Below are 18,608 nucleotides of genomic sequence, written 5' to 3' on the forward strand. Positions count from 1 at the left end.
CTTCCTGCCTCTTTCTTTTTTAAAGCTCTGTATAGAGCTCTAAATAAAATCAGCGGTGTCGATCCCCTCCATTCTCCCTCTGCTGTTGTTTTCGGATTTCGTACAACTCAGTTGTTGAAACGTCTGCCGTCCCCAGGGGTGAATTGAACGAGGCGGTGCAGCGTGTGAGATGTCACGTGATGGCGTGTTCTGAAACCCCCGCCGCCGCCTTGCAGGTGGATGACCTCTTGCTTGTCTCTTGCAGGTACGGGTTCATAGAAGGCCACGTGGTGATCCCCCGTATTCACCCCAACTCCATCTGTGCCGCGAACAACACCGGGGTGTACATCCTCACATCCAACACCTCCCAGTATGACACGTACTGCTTTAATGCTTCAGGTTGGTTCCGAGTGGATCGTCTCTGCGCTTGGGGTTGCTTCGGGCATGCGGGCCTTCGCCAGTGTAGCTGACAGTAATTCAGTCTTGGCTGAAGTGGTGGGGGGGGGGGGGTGGTTCATGTGGCTTCCCCTCACATAACAGATGCTCACTGAGTATCTCCACAGCAGAGACAAGATGCCTATCTCCAGGGTGCTGACTTTCTAGGCAGGGAGGCCAACAGGAAACAGAGAGATAGTAAATACCTTAAGTGATGGGAGAGACTGGCGAGTGCTCTAAAAAGGAAAGCAGAGCGGGAAGCTTCAGAGTGCTAGGGGAGCTTTGGTCTGAGAAGGTGGCCAGGGAAGGTGCCTATGAGGAGGTGCATTTGGGGGAGCCCCAGCTGGAGTCATGGAGGAAAGCCAGGGGCAGGGGGGACAGCCAATGCAAAGCCAGGTGTGGGGGAGCATGGTGGCTTATTCTGAGGACGCCAAGGTGGCCAGGGTGGATAAAGCCCCGCTAGCAGAAGCGAGAATGCCAAGGAATGAAGTCAGAAGGGTAGACAGGGGCCAGATCACACAGGGCCCTGTAGGCCATGATAGAGAATGTGGGTTTTACTAGGTTCACGTGATGGAAAGTCATTGCGGGGTTTTGAATAAAGAAGTGACATGAATCTAATGAGAGCGTTGGTGTATGAGCCAAATGGCTTAGCTCAGAGGTATTTATTATATGTTGGGGCTGTAGAGAAAGCTGGGAGGATATACTGTAAGCCTTTGACCTTCTTGAGTTTCCTTTCCCAACAATTGAGAGCCTGACAACTGGAGAATAAGAGCACCAAGCTACAACGTGCACGCTGGGCTGCTGGCCAGGCCCCTCTCCCTGTCTAAGGGACCTCCTTCCAACCACTGGCCTAGAAACATGCTCATAAGTCTAATTCAGGCTCCAGCAAAATTCAAAAATTCCATGCATCGTGTATTTTCAGCATCTTTTGAGAAGGGTCAAAAACATAAATGTCAAATTTTGAATGCCGACAATCAAACATTGATCGATTACTTACTTCTCAGGCTGGGCCTTCTGTCCCTTAGGAAGGTTTTAGATTGTGTGAAAGGAAAATGGAACCACAAGATAAACCCGATAAACACGTCTTCCTGGCATATCGGTTCTCCTTAAAGATGGGAAGGAGGGCTTAGTTAAATTAGCTGGACAGTGGTTAAAGACAGTATCTGTCGGAGACAAATACAGATTATTATACGATGACTGAAGACGTTGTTTGCATGAGACAAACACAGATGTCATATATGCTAGTAGAATATCAAATCTGCATGGATTTTTAAGGGCAAGTGGAAGCATCAAAATAATTGTGAGATTACGTCAGTAGCTTTCACTCTCCGGCCACCCACTGTGGCATGACCAGTCGGGATCCGAGTGGGAAGCCGAAGGAGAAGTCTAGACTTTAGGAGAAAGAGAAAGTTTCAGGGTTGAATAGTTGAAATGGAGTGTGTGAAGCCAGTAAAATTATGTCAAATACATGCAGGTCCCTAAGCCTGTGGGAGGGACACTCAAAACACAGAGGAGAAGACCGCAGAGTATTTTCTCTTCCCTGGTATATGAGCGAAGGGTGCGAATGAAGTTCAACCAAAAAGAGGAGAGTCCAAATGAGGCTAAACAGTACATGGCCCATACCCCGTTCCCACACTCAAACCCACACCGTCCGTCTGATGACACGATGGTGAGAAAACCCACGTGCAAATAAAGGAGAAATAGACACAAAGCCACATGTGGCCTAGCTAGCTTATTTTCTTGCCAGAGGTCAGAGGAGGGCTTTGGGAAGACGTTGTGTTTTATTTTTTTTTTTTTTAATTTTTTTTTTCAACGTTTATTTATTTTTGGGACAGAGAGAGACAGAGCGTAAACGGGGGAGGGGCAGAGAGAGAGGGAGACACAGAATCGGAAACAGGCTCCAGGCTCTGAGCCATCAGCCCAGAGCCCGACGCGGGGCTCGAACTCACGGATCGCGAGATCGTGACCTGGCTGAAGTCGGACGCTCAACCGACTGCGCCACCCAGGCGCCCCAAGACGTTGTGTTTTAGACGAAGGGGTTGGTCACATGGGACAGGGCTGGCATGGGACTGCATACTCCAGAGTCTCTGGGTCCTGCCTGTTTCTTCTCCCACCGAATCTTGTCAAGTGAGTGTATGCCATAGATTATGTTGTTGCGTATCCACACTGTCTCACCTGTTTGACGAGTTAGTATCGCTTGCTGGAAAGAACCTGAACTCAAAAGGCTAGAAGCTCGCACTGTTTTATTGCCTGGAATTGCAGCCATCTAGACAAGTTACTACGGAGACTTCTCTCCCTGCCCTTATTTGTGCCTGTAAGGATGGGCCTATCCTCAGAGAAGGGAGTGAACAGTACTAATCAACTTTCCTCTTCTTTGCGGGGGAGGCAGTAGCCCAGCTGAAAAGTTGGAGAAGTTCAGGGAGTGTGTGCATACGAAAATGGTTGTAGCAAAGTAGTCAAGGTTAAGGGGAAGATTTCCTCTTCTCTTATCCAAATTTACTTAATGTAGATAGGCTGCTTTTATACGTTTTTCTTTAAGTTTTTGGTTGTTGTTTTGTTTTTAAATGTTTATTTATTTTGAGAGAGAGAGAGAGAGGGCACGAGTTGGGGAGGGGCAGAGAGAGAGGGAGACAGACAATCTCAAGCAAGCTCCAAGCTGTCAGCACAGAGCCCGATGTGGGGCTCGATCCCACAAACGTTGAGATCATGACCTGAGCTGAAATCAAGAGTGGGACACTTCACCGAATGAGCTACCCAGGTGGCCCAGTTTTCCTTTAAATTTTAAAAAGAGTATTTATCGATCCACTATATGTACCCAGTACTCTGCTGGGCAAGTCGAGTGAGAAGGAACCAGTGGCCATATTGCTTGTCTTGGGAGGTTATTTCGTTGAAGCGATGAAACAAAAAAAAAAAAAAAAGAAAAAGAAAAGAAAAGAAGCTAGAGAAGATTGTTTATCTCAGGAGAAAGTCTAAATGTCTTGGTTTAGAGTCAGATGAAAGAGGGGCTAAGGGGACTATGGGTCTTGATAACCTTCTGTTCTATGCAGGGATCTCATTGGAAAGGTCCTTGAATCCAGCTTAGCTGGAGAGTTGCCAGCAGCTAGTCAAGACCCAATGATGTGATCCCCCACAAGACCCTTTTGGTCTACAGGGACCAAATCCAGCTCAATCTTAGCAGATCGCTTCTGTGTGCTTACAGTTTCAGCAGTAGTTTTTTTGTTTTGTTTTGTTTTGTTTTTAAATTTTTTTTTTTCAACGTTTATTTATTTTTGGGACAGAGAGAGACAGAGCATGAATGGGGGAGGGGCAGAGAGAGAGGGAGACACAGAATCGGAAACAGGCTCCAGGCTCTGAGCCATCAGCCCAGAGCCTGACGCGGGGCTCGAACTCACGGATCGCGAGATCGTGACCTGGCTGAAGTCGGACGCTTAACCGACTGCGCCACCCAGGCGCCCCTCAGCAGTAGTTTTGTAAAAGATGGCCTGTGGGTTACAAATGAAAATAAGGCAGACCCTGGGAAGGCTGCATGATTTTTATTTTTATTGCCTTCTCTCTCAGGAAGGCCCAGCACGAGCATGGTGACTTTTTTGTTAACAGCCCAGAGAACTGACTTGAGTTGGTCCATTTTTTAAGTTTGCCTCCAGTAAAACCCCCCATTCTTTTTTGAAGGAGGGATTTAGGAGAAGATTCTACATTCCTCTGTCTCTTCGCTCTTTCATCCATTCAACAAGTACTTACTGGATATCTAGAGTCTATCAGGCATTGAGGAAGATGTCTTTCTACCTGGCACTGAGTCATTGGCCGGATGGAATAATTAACATTTCTCTTGGCTGTTTTGCTGCAGTGGAGGCAAAGTTGAGAGAGGCAGCCCACCAGGAAGCCCACCCCAGAGTCTTTCTAACGACCCCTTGGGTTCAGGAAAGGCTCACCAGGCCTGATTCTCCCAGCAGTGCAGTGCTCATTAAACAGAATAAAAAACTGTCAGTGACGCTCTGCTGTCTGACAGGGGAGCGTGAAGGTATTAATTGCACATTTGGGTCACCATTCATCCTAGTGTGCTCGGCAGATTTGATATTCTTTATAAAAGTTAAGGTGAACTGGAGCATGAAGAGGCTCCGTTTGAACAAATGCTCTAATGATTTACAAAACTGTCTTGGTGTTTTTTTACATCGTGCCCCGGTCTATTACAACCCAACTCCTAGAAGTTCCTTCCCAGGGCAGTGCTGTTGTGTTTGAATTTGGGGAACGTCGTTCCATCCCTGTCATTAAGAGGTCATAATCCAAGGCTGTTTCCGGATTTGTGCAAGTGATAGTACCAGAAGCATCCGTGGGGCACCTGGGTGGCTCCTTCAGTGGACTGCCTGACTCTTGCTTTCGGCTCTGGTCATGATCCCAGAGTCATGGGATCGAGCCTCGTATCAGGCTCCATGCTGAGTGTGGAGCCTGCTTAAGCTTCTCTCTCTCTCTCTCTCTCTCTCTCTCTCTCCCTCTCTGTCTCTCTTTCTGCCCCCTCCCCCACTTGAGTGCTACCTCTCTCCCTCCCTCCCTCTCTCTCTCTAATAAAATAAATAAATAAATTTTTGAAAATTAAAAAGAAGAAACATCTCACAGGTCAGGCCAGTTTCTGGTGGCGTTACCACAACAGACAGGGTAGATACTCTTCAAGATCTCCCAGGTTGGCTATCTGTCCTGATTTTCAGATGAGGAAATCCTTGGGAAAATTATTTGAAAGCTGTAAAAATCTAAAGAAGTATTGTTATTGTCCCCCATGACCTTGTGAATTCCTCAAAAGCAGAGACAGGAACATGTTCATCTTTTTGCTCTTTTTAAAAAACCTGTCACATGAGTAATGTTTAAAATGAATAAATGAACTGATATTTCTAAAACTTTTTAAAAAATATTTCTTACAGCGTTGCCATTCAGGGTTTATCTAGACATTTCTTGACCTGTTTATAACGGCAGTCCATTTGGAGAGTTAACATCTTAGGTGTGTTTCCTGGAAGAATGGGCCTGTGAGAAATTACCTTGGTATTTCCTCTTTCGTTCATTCAACAAATATTTATCAAGTGCCTTTCTGACCGATCACACATAAATGTTCTGCCCAAGATAGCTAAGGTCACTACACATCGTGTAGAACTTACATATTTCTATGGAGCAGGGGTTAGGGGTTGGGAGATGTGCCCTGAACAACCATCAGGTAAAATGAACAAGATAATCTGAGAGAGAAGAATCCAGAAGAGCTGCAAGCAAATGTGTGATGGTGGTGTATGTAGGGGATTGGTAAAGGGCTGGCTGACATTGGACAGTGAGGAACAGCCTTACTGAGGAGGTGACTTTCTCTGAGACTCTCTTCTGAGAAATATTTTACTTAGCCTTTACAAGAATGGCTTTTCTAAAACCTGTTTTTTTTTTTTTTTTTTTTCCCAGTTGAACATACAAAGGCATCCCCTTCACCTGTAGGAAAAGATGCTTCTGGGGGTTGGGAAGCAACCAAACCTTGTTTTGTTCAACTTATGTTTCTGTTCAATGTTATGACTACCCATTAATTTATGGCAGAACACTTAAAATATTTATAACAGCCTTCCTAATGATAGCAGTCTTCCTACCTCCATCCATCCATCCATCCATCCATCCATTCATCCATCCACCCATCCCTTTCTTTCTTTGTCTTTTCTAAGAAACAACTCTAGGGACAAACCAACCTAACAAATAAGCTGCCATTTTGGGCACAGGTGCGTGTGTGCGCGCGCACACACACACACACACACACACACACACACACACACAAATACACATACACAGTATAAAAGCTATAATTCACAAATGGATCCAAACTTCCTACAATAGCACAGCCAGTTCAAAGTTCTCTGAGTTTTTAGAGCTCAATACAAAGTCTAGTTACCAAATAGAGCATTTGGGCATAAATGGAACAGCTGGTTAAGGCATTCTTCGATCTTGTTTTTTGAGGGCTTAGGTATGCAGGGTGGAATTTTCAGGGCATTTTCAGTGGGCTTTCCACAGTGTTCTCAGAGAGCTACTTAGTAATGTCTCTAGGTGGTTAGGAGTATCCAAGGTACAGTCAGAAATCTTTATTCCTGAAGAAGAGGGGAAAGTAGAAGATAAGATAGAGGACAAAGAAAAAGAAGCCACGGTGCCCGGGTGGGATATGGCAGCACACTGGTCTCAGGAAATAGTCTGGGCACCTAGACCAATGGTGGACAACCTAGCTCATTAGCTATATGTTAAGAAGAAGTCTAGACAGAGTAGGCACTTAAGGATCCAGCTAAGTTAATCAACACATCTGTGCATCAAGAAGCCACTGAAGATTCGTTTGTTTTGGAATTTTTTTTTTTTGTTTTAAAACTTTTTTTTAACTTATTTTTTATTTTTTTAAATTTACATCCAAATTAGTTAGCATATAGTGCAACAATGATTTCAGGAGTAGATTCTATCAAGTCAATTCTTGGTGCTTATTTTAATGTATGTATTCTCATACTGGTCACGTTGATAAACATTTGATTATATTGGTCTGTCCTGTGTTTCCATCATTTCTATAGAGTATTGGGATCGCATATGATTTTTTCATTATAGTTCACACTTCTTTATTAAAAAATGTTTTTACACTGTTCCCATATTACTTTTATTTATTTATATGTTTATTTAGTTTGAGAGAAAGTGCATGTGTGGGAGGGGCAGGGAGGGAGGGAGAGAGAGGATCCTAAGCAGGCTCCGTGCGTCAGTGCAGAGCCCGACACGGGACTCCATCTCACAAACTGTGAGATCGTGACCTGAGTTGAGATCAATGCTTAACCAACTGAGCCACCCCAGCAACCCTCCCCCCGACATTACTTCTATAATAACACACTTAAGAAGTAATTTCTAATCGATGCCTCATTCCAGAAGGACATGTCTATCTTATCTACCATAATATCCCCAGCCTTCCGCAACACTTGATGGAGAACATACATATATATGTGTTTGTTTAATGAATGAATCCGTTAGGGTGGAAAGAGGAACAAGTAAGCTTTCCGAAATGTATGAAGGTAAATAAAAATGGAAAATGCATCACAAAGGTCAGGGAAGTTCCTAGGGAACTTTAATCAAGTTTCAGAAAAAGAAAATTATTTAGTTGACTTATATGCGAAATCTAAAAACCAAACGAACACGCAAACAGAAACGGACTCGTAAATACAGAGAACAAATTGATGGTTGCCAGAGGGGAGAAGGGTGGGGGATGAGTGAAACAGGTGAAGGGGAATAAGAGGTACAAACTTCCGGTTCTAAAATAAGTAAGTCATGGTGATGAAAAGTATGGTATAGGGTATGGTACATTTCAATAATAAAAAAAAGAAAATTATTTCAGAAAATGTTTAATAAAACCCCATACTAACCAACAGAAATCAGTTCTGCTCGTAGTTTTTACTGTTCTCATGCCTTTTTTCTTTGCTACCCCACAGCTCCGCCTGGAGAAGATTGTACATCGGTCACACACCTGCCCAATGCCTTTGAAGGACCAATTACCATAAGTACGTATCTCTTCGAACCTTCATTGAGTTTCTCCATTCTTGGGAGAGGGGTCAGATGCATTTTCTGTGTTTCACATTTGAGCAGAATAGTTGTTTCCCTCGGCCAGGGACACTGGCTGTGATTCACTGGCCCTTCCCCTTCTCCTGCAGTGGCTTGAAACTACAACTTGGTTGACCCCAACACATTGTTCCTCAAACTGCAGTCATTCGAAAACCACTTTCACTCTTTTTGACGCCTCTGTGTACACAGAACAATCATTCCCTTGATATTTTGCGTTTAATTGGTCCATTCTTTTCTACTTAAACTATGTTCATTTAAAAAAAATGCCTGCAAATGGAAAACCCAATTCTTGGTCATAAGTAGAAGGTATCCTTAAACATATACTTAAAATGTGGGACAAATTAGGTCGCGTTCTTAAATTCTAGCTGCTGAAGGTTCTGAGTCTGAGCTGTGTTCTTTCTCATAGAAGGGGATTAGTAAGTCTTAGGGGGAGAGGTATTCTAGCCCCCTAAATTTTGTTTAATGGTAGTATTGAAAGATAATTATAAAGGGCATAGATTTCCTGATAGGGGTTTCAACATTATTTATACCACACCCACCTAAACTCATCTTGATCACCCCAAGAAGGAGGCGTCTGGCACTGTATGAGAACAGAAAATCTCAACCAAAATTTTCAGAGTGGTCAACTTATTAACCCTGACCTTCTGGCCTCTGAACCTCATTTTTGGGGGGAAGTGTCATAATGTTGAAGAGGCCTGGTTTCTGCCTCCTAAGGACCAGACCCCTCAGTGTACAAGGGAACAGTGGTGGCAGTGGCAGAGGGCTGAGAATTCTTCCTGGCCACGCCCATCCAGCCCCACACTGTTATATAAAAAATTGTCCCTAACCTGTGCCTCAGGGAAGAAAAGGGAGGCCCTCACGGTGAGATGTGCTGTCTCAGTCAGGCTTGGTCTAGTTCCTTACCACCTGGGTGATCTTAAAGGAAGGACTTACTGTCTCTGAGCCTCAGTCTTCTCATCTGGATAATGGAACAACAGGTGAGATTTGAAAAGAAAGTGAAGAAAGGTAACATGTCTAATGTGTGCTTGGCCCATAGTCACGTTCAATAAACGTCCCACTTCCTTGGTGCTCACCAATGCCTTTCAAAGTCCAGACCTATCCGAGTTGCGTCATATTTTCTGATCAAATCTTCATTTGCAGAGATTATCGGGCTGTTCGAGACTTTGGAATATTTTTTAATTTATGTTTTACTAATAGTTCCACTTGGGCAAGCCATATAGGTGGACAAAAGGAATATTTAGTCCAGTGCAATATAGCAGAAAATAATTTCAGCTAAATGCACACTTGTGCGGTGAGTGGGCCAGACTTGACAAAGGCAGCCAGTCTTTTTCAGGGGAACAATGAAGGAAATCATTCTTGCATTTTCTCCTCCTGTCTATTCTAGGCATCGCCTTGTTGAAATCAAAGATTTTGAGCTTTATATGCCTCTGTGCTACTCAAATTCAAGTTTGAATGTCACAGAGGACGGGCAAGGGCTCTGTCACTGTTGAGGCATGCTGATGTCTTAACCAGAGTAGGGGCTCGTGAAGACTGACAACATTCGCCCCTTAGAAAGAAGGGGGCATTGATTCTTCATGGATTTGCAAATATATATTCCCTGTTGGGACTGCTAACCTCTTTGCTCCTGCTTCCAATCCTTTCTAGAAACAGTTTGGAATCAATAGCAACAAATTTTACATGTCCTTGAGAAGGGAGAATAGGGACCAGTGGGGAAATTATCATTTTTTTTTTGAGACCAGCTAAATTTTGGATACTATGCTAAGCACTTTACATACAGTGCATCATATAGTGCTCATAACAGAAGGTAGTACTTTTCCCATTTTACAAATGACAGAAGTGAAATGAAGCCCGGTACCAGCTTTGTCGAGAGGCACACAAAGCTGGGATTCAAACATGGACACGTCCAAACACACCCTCTTTCTCCCGCCCCATTTCTAAGAGGCGGGGGTGGGCACGGGAGGGTACACTTTCTTAGTGCATCACCTACTCGCCCCACCCATCTAGCTAGGTAGTTAAGTATTGTTTTGCTTCATCACAAAGAAAAATAGCTTTGAAGTCACTGTCTTACATGACAATCCACAGTCTTGCTTAAACTCAGAAAATGTCGGCTGTCAAGTTCTGAGAGTGCCTTCTCTTTCTCCCAGCCATTGTTAACCGTGATGGCACCCGCTATACCCAGACGGGTGAATACAGAACTAACCCTGAAGACATCTACCCCAGCAACCCCACTGACGATGACGTGAGCAGTGGATCGTCCAGTGAAAGAAGCACTTCGGGAGGCTACAGCATTTTCCACACCCACCTTCCAACTGCCTACCCGACCCAGGACCAAGACAGTCCCGGGGTGTCCGACAACCCAGAGAATCCCCCCATTACCAGTAAGGAGAATGAATCACTGTGCTTTCCGATGGCAATTTGTTTGCAGAAACGTCTCTGGTCTTCCTGAGTGACGGGCCCTCGCTTGTGTGTCGACTGTCTCCTGTCTCTAGAAGTTGGTGACCTCATGTGGGGAGGTGGGCTATTACGGTTGTCAGTGCCCTGTATGCATTGGCTGCTACCGCCTGTAATTTTTGTCCATCTGCTTCTCTGTTTTGCTTACCTTGGGAGAAGTAGTGCCGTTTTGGAAGTCTTTTTAGAAGAGTTTTTCTTGTTCTCTTGTCTCAGGGACGTGGTGACAACTCAAGCATGACACGGAAGCTGTTATTACTTTCACATGTTTCTTTCTTGTTCTTATCCACCTTTGGATAAGATTGTTTTCATACAGCTGGGATCGTAATGCATGCATACCAGTCCATCCGCTTTTCTCAACCGAACCTTACATTTTTGCGTTTTAACGTGATTTATGCTGTTTTATTGATGGCGTGAGAGTCAGTCACCTTCATCACCCGTGATTTACTAAACAGTCCCTTTGTTTTGGGTTTAAGGAAGCATATCTGAAGGAGTTATCTGATCAAATTAAATCTGCTTAAAAGTTGTATATCCCAGCCTGTAGGGGAAGGCTGTTAATACTTGCTTGGATATGTGGGTAATTCATCACGTTAGGACTGCGAGAGTGGAAATATGTAAACATTGTGTTCGATCTCGTTGAGGTTTTTTTTTTTTTTTTTTTTTTGCCCTTTGTGCCCACTTTCACTGGAAAGTGTTTGCATCGCCCTCTCATCTCCTTCTTTGCTTCCCTCTTTGCTTTTTCCCTATGGTTTGTTTTAAAACAGGTTTTCAGATTGGCCGCGTTCCTTCTGTGGAGGATTACTCAAACTGAAACAGGGTCTCTGCCTCTTGGGCAGCTTTCCCAGTATGGTGTGGATTTTTCTTTCTTCCTGTCTATGGCTCTGGAGGGCTGGAACTCCGGTCTCCAAAGAGTGTGCCAGAAGTTCACTGCTTTGCCAATGCTCAAGATAGGGCCCTTTTCGGTGCCTCGTCCCCCCAGAAGCCAGGGCCACCTTCAGAGCACGGTGACTTCATGTAAGGTTACTTGCTCAACAGTGTTTTAAATTCCTGTGAGCAGCTGGCTGAGGGTGCGGAACAAATAGGCGTGAGGTCTGCTTGGGTTCTTTGCAGATCCTTTGCAGCCTTTCAGGAAGCGGACGTTTTCAACCTGCCCGTGCTTTCCCAGATTACTGGCTCTCTGAGGATTGTGTCTCCTCATTGTCTGTCATCCCATGGATGACCCTTCTTGGGAGGGGCTTCGGCAAACCAAGCAGGCAGTGCTATTGGCTGCTTGCTACTTCTTGAGCGCCCTGCCTTGGTAAAGTAACCCCGCTGAAGGTGCCTATCATCCGGACACGCGATTTTTGTCAGACGTCGGCAAACGTAACAATTAGTGGTCTCAGCAAGAGGCAAATCAAGTCTACTCTAAGGTACTATTTCCCACCGAAGAAGAAAATCATGACAAAATGTATCTTTTAGGAACTAGGTGAAATTCACACTCAAGCCATTATTAGCCTATGCAAAATAGTGAGTATTTCACGTGCGCTTTGGAAAGGCAACGGGGTCATTTTATGGACAGTCACAGCACATCTTTAAATTTTTATTTTTTTTACCGTTTATTTATTTTTGAGAGAGAGAGAGAGAGGGAGCGCACAACCAGGGGAGGGGCAGAGAGAAGGAGAGAGAGGACCCCAAGCAGGCTCTACACTGACAGTGTGGAGCCTGATGCGGAGCTCAAACCCACAAACCGGGAGATCACGACCTGAGCGGAAGTCGGATGCTCAATCGACCGAGCCACCCAGGCGGCCCGCACGCTGTTTAAAGGATTGCACATTTCCTGCTCAGGTTAGTTAGTCAGAAAACATATTTTGAGGACCTACTATGTACCAAGTCTGTGCTAATGCTTGGGATCCAGTGGTGAATACCATTAGAAAGTGATACTGAAGGGAGATAAGGATTAGTAAGCTAGTAACCAATATTTACTAAGTATTAAGCAATATTTGAGGTCTTCTCTGTGCCAAATGCTGCTCTAGTTACTTCGGACCCAGAGCTGAACTGACTTTCTTGGAGCCCCGCTACTGTTCAGAAATCAAGGAGAAGGAATGCTTTGAGACTTAACGAAAACATAGGATTTGCGTTGAGAAAAGAAGTGTTCTTCCCTCTTTTCAGAGCACTTAGCTAAGTTTTTCTTAGTAGTTCAGTAAGAGATAGATTCATTTATCCAACAGAATGACTCTCAGGTTAGAGTCACTGAAGTGCTACAGCATCCAAAAAGGCCAGTGGAAGCTCCAGATAAATCCATCTGTGCAAAGAAGGGTATCCAAGAAAACAATCGGGTAAAAACTTGAAAGCAGTCCACGTTAGAAAAAGTTACCAGTGGTAAGTTCTTGGATAGACCCCATTATGTGAGGCTAGTGAGGAGATTCCCAAAGCTTCATGACTATTGGACCAAAAAGGTAGAGCTTGGCGGGAGGGAGTGACAGCAAGTCCTCTGTAATGGGTACAGGAGGTCAGATGTCCAGAGGAGGTTGGGCTGAGGACAGAGAAGCACGTCTTTAGCTTGGCTGGCTCATTCCTTCCTTAAGGGTCCTTAGTGGGTGGCTGTAGGGAAAGCCAACCAGAACAACCATCTGGAGAGGTTTTGATTTCCATCAGGCTTTTTATTACAAATGTGATTTTTGGAAGAGCCTTCCTGGAGGCATGTTGTCAGCCTCTTTTCTATTGGCGGTCTGGCATTCTCTGGAATCCAGAAACCTAAACCAACTCAGGAAGCAGCCTCTTACCTTGGAACACTCGATTTCCTTGTCTTCTGGATGGCAAGGAAATATATACATACATATATATGTAAAAAAAAAATTTTTTTTTTGGTCTGGCATGGCCTACTTGGGTTGGGAAAATTGGAAACTCTGATGCTTCTGACTCCTTTCAGGAAATTAGAAGTATTCCTATTTCTATCTTGCTCTTGTATGTTTGCTTCCCGTTGGTCTCTTCTTGGTCTTCTATACGGTGAAAGTGGCAGAAGGTCTCCATATTTAAAAAGGTTTCTGAGGGCAGAATGAGGTGCCTGAGAATTTTTCAGGGGGATGCTCAGGTTTATCTGGTGAAATTGGCTCCCATTCTCTCTACTCTGTGCCAATGTGTCTTTTGTAGCACAGAGCATATTGCACAGGTTGTTGACGTTTTCTGAATACAGAGTCAAAGTTTTTTACCTGGAATTAATGGACTTCCCATAGGTTCAGTGATGGGTCATAAGGTGTTCAAGAGCTACCTGAAATAATACACAAAATTTTGAGAATGTGTATCTGTTGGATCACTTTTTTGAGGACAGGAGTCATAACTTATATCAGATTTTCAAAAGGGTATATAACTTGAAATGGCTTTTAAAGATCTCGAGTGGTTTAGCTGTTTATCCTGATAATCTTTGCTGTTCTTCTTCTACAGGGAAACATTCTCTTTTTTTATGTGTATTTTTTTTTGAAAGAGATTCAGAGTGTGAGCTGGGGAGGGGCAGAGAAAGGGAGACAGCATCTGAAGCAGGCTCCAGGCTCTGAGCTGTCCGCACAGAGCCCGACACAGGGCTCCAATTCAAACCATGAGATCATGACCTGAGCCGAAATTAAGAGATGCTCAACCAACTGAGCCACCCAGGTGCCCCTGCAGGGAAACATTCTAGACTCAAGGCCCACTTGAGAGTCAAATGGGAGATTTCAAATTGCACAATATTACTGATTGTCCTTTCTCTAATTTGAATAGAGTCCAGAATTTCTCTAACTTGGGAAGTCTTGTTTCTTTTCTGGGAACACATTCTGAATTAGAACTAAAAGTGACAGGAAGTGATAAATGGACACTCAACAAAGCTTCATCTGATTTCAACATTTTGAACACACACCCTTTGCAAAGCTCCTCCTGCTCAAGCATAAAGCTTGACTTGAAGTTAATGAGTGTGGGCGGAACTTTGAAATGGCAGTTGTCATCAGAAGCTACCTGCATAAAGTGATAGACCCAAGAGATTACAAACAAGCATCTCTAAAGACACTCCAAAAATAAATGAACAAAAGCAACTTTACGAAATGCTGCATCGAAGATCTTCAGTTCATGGCTGGGTCGCCCCATCAAGTAAAATAACATCTCTTTTCCTTCACCGGTTATTAAGTTCCTACTTGGTTTTGCTCTGAGCCTGTGTTCAGGGGGTTCCATTTGAGAAATGAGCACCACTGAATTGATACCCGTGCAGAATTTGCATTTCTGGGGGCTCCTGGGTGGCTCAGTTGGTTAAGCGTCCGACTTCGGCTCAGCTCATGATCTCACGGTTCGTGGGTCTGAGCCCCGCGTCGGGCTCTGGGCTGACAGCTCGGAGCCTGGAGCCTGCTTCGGATTCTGTGTCTCCCCCTCTCTCTGCCCCTCCCCTGCTTGCACTTCTCTCTCTCTCTCTCTCTCTCTCTCAAAACTAAATAAACGTTAAAAAAATTTTTTTAAAAAAAGAACTTGTATTTCTGATGTTGCTCTAAGATTCTAAGAGGCGTTAGAAGACTGGAGAGATAAAAGCAGGCCTTAATCTTTCTTTGGTAATCTCCGCTCTGTAATAGATACCGACTTTCTATGTATGTAGAACTGGGAGTAAAGGTTTTGTGGAAAGATCTCACTAAATGGTATTTTCATAATTGATCCAGTTACTTCAACTGTGCACTCAAACAGCCACGCAGCAGTTCAGGAGCAAACTAATTGGATGTGGTCCTGGTTGGGTAACTCACAGCCTAAGACTCAGGATCACACAGCAGCTGCGACAACAGGTAAACCGTTATGTCTTCTGTTTCTCCATTGCCCTCAATGCCAGGTTTTTCCAGGTCGAGGAGAAGGACACCCATTATCCTGGAGAAATTTCCCACCGTTGTTCCATCTCCTCCTTAGGGAGAACAGGATCTGGTACAGATCAGAGGGCCTGTGAATCTGGGGATACGAGTGGACACTCTTATGTGTTCTTTCTATTTGTTTTCCTTTTGGCCACATGCACATCGAATCAGAATTATTTTTCCTTCAGAAGCTTCAGTTAGGAGATTCATCCAGAACGTATCCTCTTGAAAAGAAGTCTATTACAGAGTGCACACTCCTACCTTCTGCCGATCTAATCACCACAGTCAGTGATAACAGAGGGAAATGCTGATTTATGGGTGCAAACTGTCACCCCTGTGCACTGGGGTGCACATCTAAATCCTCAGCTGTAAAGTGGAGGAAGTAACCTGTCGCTTTCTGTCGGAATCTAGGCCTCTAACCAGTTCCCTGGACGTTTGACTAAGTCTAAATCCTTGCAAAGTATTCTGAATTGAGAGCTTGTGTGGGAAGAGATTCCAAGTCTATAACAATGGGAGATTACAAGCATATCTTCCTTTATTAACTTTTGCTGATGGATGATATGACCGTATTTCAAAATCACTGGGCATTCTTTCTGCAGAAGGAGGGCAATAAAAATTGTCCTCTACCCTTGCTTGGCTTATAACACATAGAGTAAACCGTATTTTTTATCTTGGCAAATACTTCTGTAAGGAAAATAGTGTTGATGTTATGCTGTGATTACATGTCATAGTGGTTAAGGTAATGCTGGAGGGGGTGTGCAGAATAAAGCATATGCTGTTCTTAAATGTTGGCAATGTTTATCTTCATAGAACAAACATTGTGAAGGAAAAGGTCTTCCTTGTCAGTTCTTCATCTTGGGCCATTTCTGGGCTTTCTTAATAGCTGAAAAAAAAAAAAGATATCTCATCACCTTGCTTTTGTATTTGGGGATTTAATGATGGTTTCAGCCTCTCTGCCTGAGCCGTTTTTCAGCTTTTTATCTGAAGAATATGAAATATTCTTCCGGTGGACATTATGGTGGCAGAAATAGCAGTCTTGGGAAGTTTCAAACCAGGACTCTTATTTCTGATTTTGTTAGTGAGATCATTGGTTCACTTTGTTTGTGCCTGTCTTTCCTGATTGATTACCTTCCTTTCACAAATGGACTCAAAATGTCACGTTCTGCTTCGCAAAATACGATGGTGGCGTAAAAAGTGGCCATGGGCAAAATTGCTAGCAGATCTGGACACTAAATGGAAAAAGATGGAAAGGCATCTTTTTGCATTTTCCCCTTCATGTGGTATCCTTCTGTGCGTTGGGGATTGCTGGGGTTACGTGTCTAGGATTGCTGGTAGAAATATCATACCCTAAATTCAGGGAGAATGATATTGGTTGGCCAAGATAGAGTGTGTGGAAGATGATGGGCTCAGACTCTGGAGAGCTTGGTTTCGGAATCATAGACTCTCAGATTTGGAGAGGATCTTCAATAGTTTCACTCAAGCAACCTTCTTATCATTTGATCTGCACAATTTTCCTGCTAAGCGATCTTTCTGACCGTGGGGAACACAATACTTTATGAAGAAGTTCATCGTTGGATAGTTCAGATTGTAACCTTTTTAAATCCAACATTTGGAAGAAAAGTCGTCCCCTGCAATTCTTGCCACAGGTCCTCGTTTGGCCTTTTGGGACCACAGACAAAAATTTAACCCCTCTGTGATGTTAATAGTTTTTCAAAATTCAAAGACCGCTGTCACGCTCTTTTTGAGACCTCTCATTTGGCCTTTCTGACGCCACACAAGGCAAGGTCTGTCCAACAGTTTTTTCCTCTTTAAGATGAGGATCATTAACTGGATGATATTTAAGGTCTTTCCATTTCTGACATTCTATGACCTGCGGTATGGGCCTCTAAAATAAGTGGAACTCCTGCGCTTTTTCTGTTTCTTGCCGCCATGTATATTATGTATAGATGACTCTCTTGAGTAGTGAAAGAGTAAAAGCGTATTCAGGGCTACTTCTTAGGAACTGATAATTAACCTTTCAACCATCAATTCAATTATGGTTACAACAGCTTTGATGAGTTCTAGTGGCACAACTTCCAAAACAGCAACCAAGAGGCGAGAAGCCCAGGATTGGCTTTCATGGTGGTTTCAGCCATCAGAGTCCGAGAATCATCTTCACACAACAACGATAACGGCTGGTAATGAGTTGTTATTATCTCATTTCATAAGATCTCTTGACAGGCCTTGAAAGACAGATCTCTTTCTCTGAGACAGATCTCATTTCATAACTATCTCTTGATAGTTCATTGACCTCAGGGATACTAAGTCTAAAGTCCATTCTGGCTTCACAAATGTTTTGGATGACTTGTGAAGGATCATGAGCTCTGAGATCCGTGTTTGATTTTATAGCATTCATCAGCAGATTTCTTCCTTCTACTCTATAGAATTAATACAGCCCCGGAGGAGGCTAATAAGAGCACGGTGAAAGGGGATCAGGTCTCTCTTGATGACAGAACTGAATGTTGGCCCTGAAAGATATTCTAAAATGACAAAAGTCATTAAAACTTCTTGACTTTCCATGGGAAAATAAAATAGTGTAGCTAGAACTAGAAAAATATAGAAAATATCCATCAGTGGAACTATTCTTGGGGTAGACACTGATTGTAAGAAAACACAAATGTTCGCTCCAAAAGATAGCATGAATCTCATTCAAAATGTACGAAGCCCTTTTTCAGTAAAGAGACATCTTCTACAGCAACCAGTAAGAGGAGGCAGAGGGTTTGGTTTCCATCTTCTTTCCTGTGATGCATCCCAAAGGGAAAACATGAGAATTTCTCAAAATCTTGGCTCCAGTCCATTTTAGTCAACCCTTTTGGTTGACTAATAATTGCCAGGCATGATTTCTCTGTTAATTGATTCACTTTTTTTTTTTTTTTTTTTTTTTTTATGTATGCTGCAGTGTTGTTGGGAATGGTAGTTCAGCTTTCCTTTGCATTCAGAGCTAGGGTGATGTGATGCTCTACAAGGTCAAAAATGAATTAACAAATCGTGAATACAACTATGGGATTGTAAAAATGATTGACAAGTGTTTAGATTCCAAAATTCTTCTGCAGGTGGCTGGACAAAAGAAAGAGGCATGTGTGAAACCTTTCCATTCTATTCTTGACAACCTAGTTTTGATGGCACATGCTTGATTAATAAGTTAACAATCTGAAAGCAGGGAGGGGGGAGTGTTTACTGGCCTTTTTCTCTTTTGTGTCTTTGGTGGGATTATGTCCATATGTGTTCTTTGAACTTCCTTAAAGAGATCATTCAGTTGTAAAGGTCATAGCTGGTTGTTTTTAAACCTAT

At 43.5% G+C, this 18,608-nt stretch overlaps 1 protein-coding gene across 31 annotated transcripts in view; it reads left to right on the forward strand.

Annotated features, from left to right (window-relative positions):
- The window catches only part of CD44 (CD44 molecule (Indian blood group)), a 91,964-nt gene that overhangs the window by 40,648 nt on the left and 32,708 nt on the right, over positions 1-18,608 (forward strand). For 17 of the 31 annotated variants that reach the window (XM_045484947.1, XM_045484954.1, XM_045484956.1 and 14 more), the window contains exons 3-5: positions 245-378; positions 7,872-7,940; positions 10,146-10,379. In XM_045484947.1, the coding sequence (XP_045340903.1) occupies positions 245-378; positions 7,872-7,940; positions 10,146-10,379 (437 nt within the window). Of the gene's footprint in view, positions 1-244; positions 379-7,871; positions 7,941-10,145; positions 10,380-15,098; positions 15,219-17,326; positions 17,456-18,608 lie in introns of all 31 variants that reach the window. The other 14 variants (XM_045484938.1, XM_045484939.1, XM_045484944.1 and 11 more) reach the window with 3 other exon arrangements.

Source organism: Leopardus geoffroyi, chromosome D1 (genome assembly GCF_018350155.1).
Source record: "Leopardus geoffroyi isolate Oge1 chromosome D1, O.geoffroyi_Oge1_pat1.0, whole genome shotgun sequence".
Classification (NCBI taxonomy): domain Eukaryota; kingdom Metazoa; phylum Chordata; class Mammalia; order Carnivora; family Felidae; genus Leopardus; species Leopardus geoffroyi.